At 36.7% G+C, this 2,254-nt stretch overlaps 1 protein-coding gene across 2 annotated transcripts in view; it reads left to right on the top strand.

The window, feature by feature from the left end:
• The window catches only part of armh4 (armadillo like helical domain containing 4), a 17,108-nt gene that overhangs the window by 11,074 nt on the left and 3,780 nt on the right, over positions 1-2,254 (top strand). For both annotated transcript variants that reach the window (XM_016519503.1, XM_016519502.1), the window contains exons 5-7: positions 835-993; positions 1,071-1,102; positions 1,890-2,024. In XM_016519503.1, the coding sequence (XP_016374989.1) occupies positions 835-993; positions 1,071-1,102; positions 1,890-2,024 (326 nt within the window). The remainder of the gene's footprint in view (positions 1-834; positions 994-1,070; positions 1,103-1,889; positions 2,025-2,254) is intronic.

Genomic DNA, 2,254 nt, shown 5'->3' with positions numbered 1-2,254 from the left:
AAACAAGCAAAAATATCTTCCAATGGAGTAAGAAAATAATTTTAATTCAAAGCTAAACAAGATTATTTTTCTTGCCTCATTGGCAGATATTTTTGCTTGTTTTAAGGAATGTTGATTTATTAATTTTTTTACAGAAAACAAGACACAATATCTTAATTCATTTTACTTGTACACTCTTAAAAATAAAGGTGCTTAAAGGTTTTTCACAGCGATGCTATAAAAGAACCGTCTCTTTTTTACCTTTTTATAATCTGAAGAACCTTCAAAGAAGCTTTTGTGAAACAGAAAGGTTCTTTATGGAACCATTTAGACAAAAAAACGTTCTTCTATGGCATCGTGAAGCAGCTTTATTTTTAAGAGTGTTCAGTAAATTCATCTTGATTCAACATATTTATACTAGAAAACAAGACAAAAATACTAAGTAAGAGAATCGTTTTCTGCATTGAAATAGATAAAGTGCTGTAAAAGAAACACTTAACAGTGTCTTTCGGATGTTTTCTTTCCACTACAGTCTGAAAAAACACTTGATGAAAAACCAAAAATCCCAAAATCTCAAACTTGACAGGTGCATGAAAAACAGTGTTTTTGCCCGCAGTGTCTCCCTTTACAGCAGCGGTGCTACACTCTTAAAACTAAAGGTGAAGGGTAAAAAAGGTGTTTTTTACACTACCATTGAGAAATTTTAACCAAACTATGTTACAGACTTTTCATTAAGACCCTAAAGAATCATATCAACTTGTGGAAAATGGGCATCCGATGACCCCTTTAAGCACGTTTCTTTTTAAGAGTGTGTAGTGTCTGATGCACTGCGAGCTGAACGTCTCGGTCTTACAGAGAAGCCCGATGAAGATGAAGAGGACGAGGAGATGGACTCTGAGGAGGAGGAGGAGAGTGAAGAGGACCTGACAGAGAGCACCATAGCACCCCACAGAAGTCCGCCGTATGGCCTGATCCCTCCTCCTCCCGTCTGGGTGCAGCGGAACCAGGGCCTGGGTGAGAACCAGCTTATGATCATCTCATCTGTCATCAGCATTAATAAAGAGAGCTCATTCTCTGTCTGTTGTTTGCAGTGCGGAGCTGGGTTGAGCTTATCAGAGAGAAGGTACGACTCGTTTGTTTTCACAACACTGGAGAAGTCTCTCCTGCTCACCGAGGCTGCATTTATTTGATCAAAAATACAGTAAAAATTGTGAAATAGTTTTGTAATCTAAAACAGCTGTTTTCTATGTGACTATGTGTTAAACTGTAATGTATTTCTGTGATGCGCAGCTGTATTTCCAGCATCATTACTCCAGTCTTCAGTGTCACATGATCTTCAGAAATCATTCTAATATGCTGATTTATTAGAAACATTTATTATTATTACTATTTTTGTGAAATGACATGCTACCATTCAAAAGTTTTGGGTAAGTAAGATTTAAAACTGAAATTAATGCTTTTATTCATCAAGGATGCATTAAAGTGATCAAAAGTGACAGTTAAGACATTTATAATGTTACAAAAGATTCTATTTCAAATAAACGCTGTTCTTTTGAACTTTCTGTTCATCTGTGAATCCTGAAAAATTAAATGTATCACGGTTTCCACAAAGATATTAACTGTTTTCAACATTGATAATAATCAGAAATGTTTCTTGAGCAGCAAATCAGCATATTAGAATGATTTCTGAAGATCATGTGACACTGAAGACTGGAGTAATGATGCTGAAAATACAGCTGTGCATCACAGAAATAAATTACAGTTTAACAGAGATTCACATAAAAAACAGCTGTTTTAAATTACAAAACTATTTCACAATTTTTACTGTATTTTTTATCAAATAAATGCAGTCCAGGTGAGCAGAAGAGACTCTTTCAGAAAGACTGAAGCTCTCCGCTGGTCTCTCGTAGGCTGGTTATGTGTCGGGGATGTTGGCTCCGGTCGGGATTGGAATAGCTGGAGCTCTTCTGCTGTTCGGCGCTCTGTACAGCATCAGAGTGATCCATCGCAAGAGGAGGAACAGCTTCAAACACCAGAGGAGGAAGGTAACGTAAGCGTAACGTCAGAATCATGATCGCCAAACACTCCAGTTCTGACTCTTTTCTACCATATGTGACCCTGGAGCACAAAACCATTATGCTGAATAAATGAGCTTTCCATTGATGTATGGTTTGTTAAGATAGGGCAATATTTGGTCGAGATACAACTATTTGAATATTTGGAATCTGAGGGTGCAAAGAAATCAAAATATTGAGAAAATCGCCTTTAAAGTTGT

This window comes from Sinocyclocheilus rhinocerous, unplaced genomic scaffold, assembly GCF_001515625.1.
Source record: "Sinocyclocheilus rhinocerous isolate Xijiao unplaced genomic scaffold, SAMN03320098_v1.1 scaffold2644, whole genome shotgun sequence".
In the NCBI taxonomy this organism is placed as follows: Eukaryota; Metazoa; Chordata; class Actinopteri; order Cypriniformes; family Cyprinidae; genus Sinocyclocheilus; species Sinocyclocheilus rhinocerous.
This window is presented reverse-complemented; position numbering and strand designations above follow the sequence as displayed.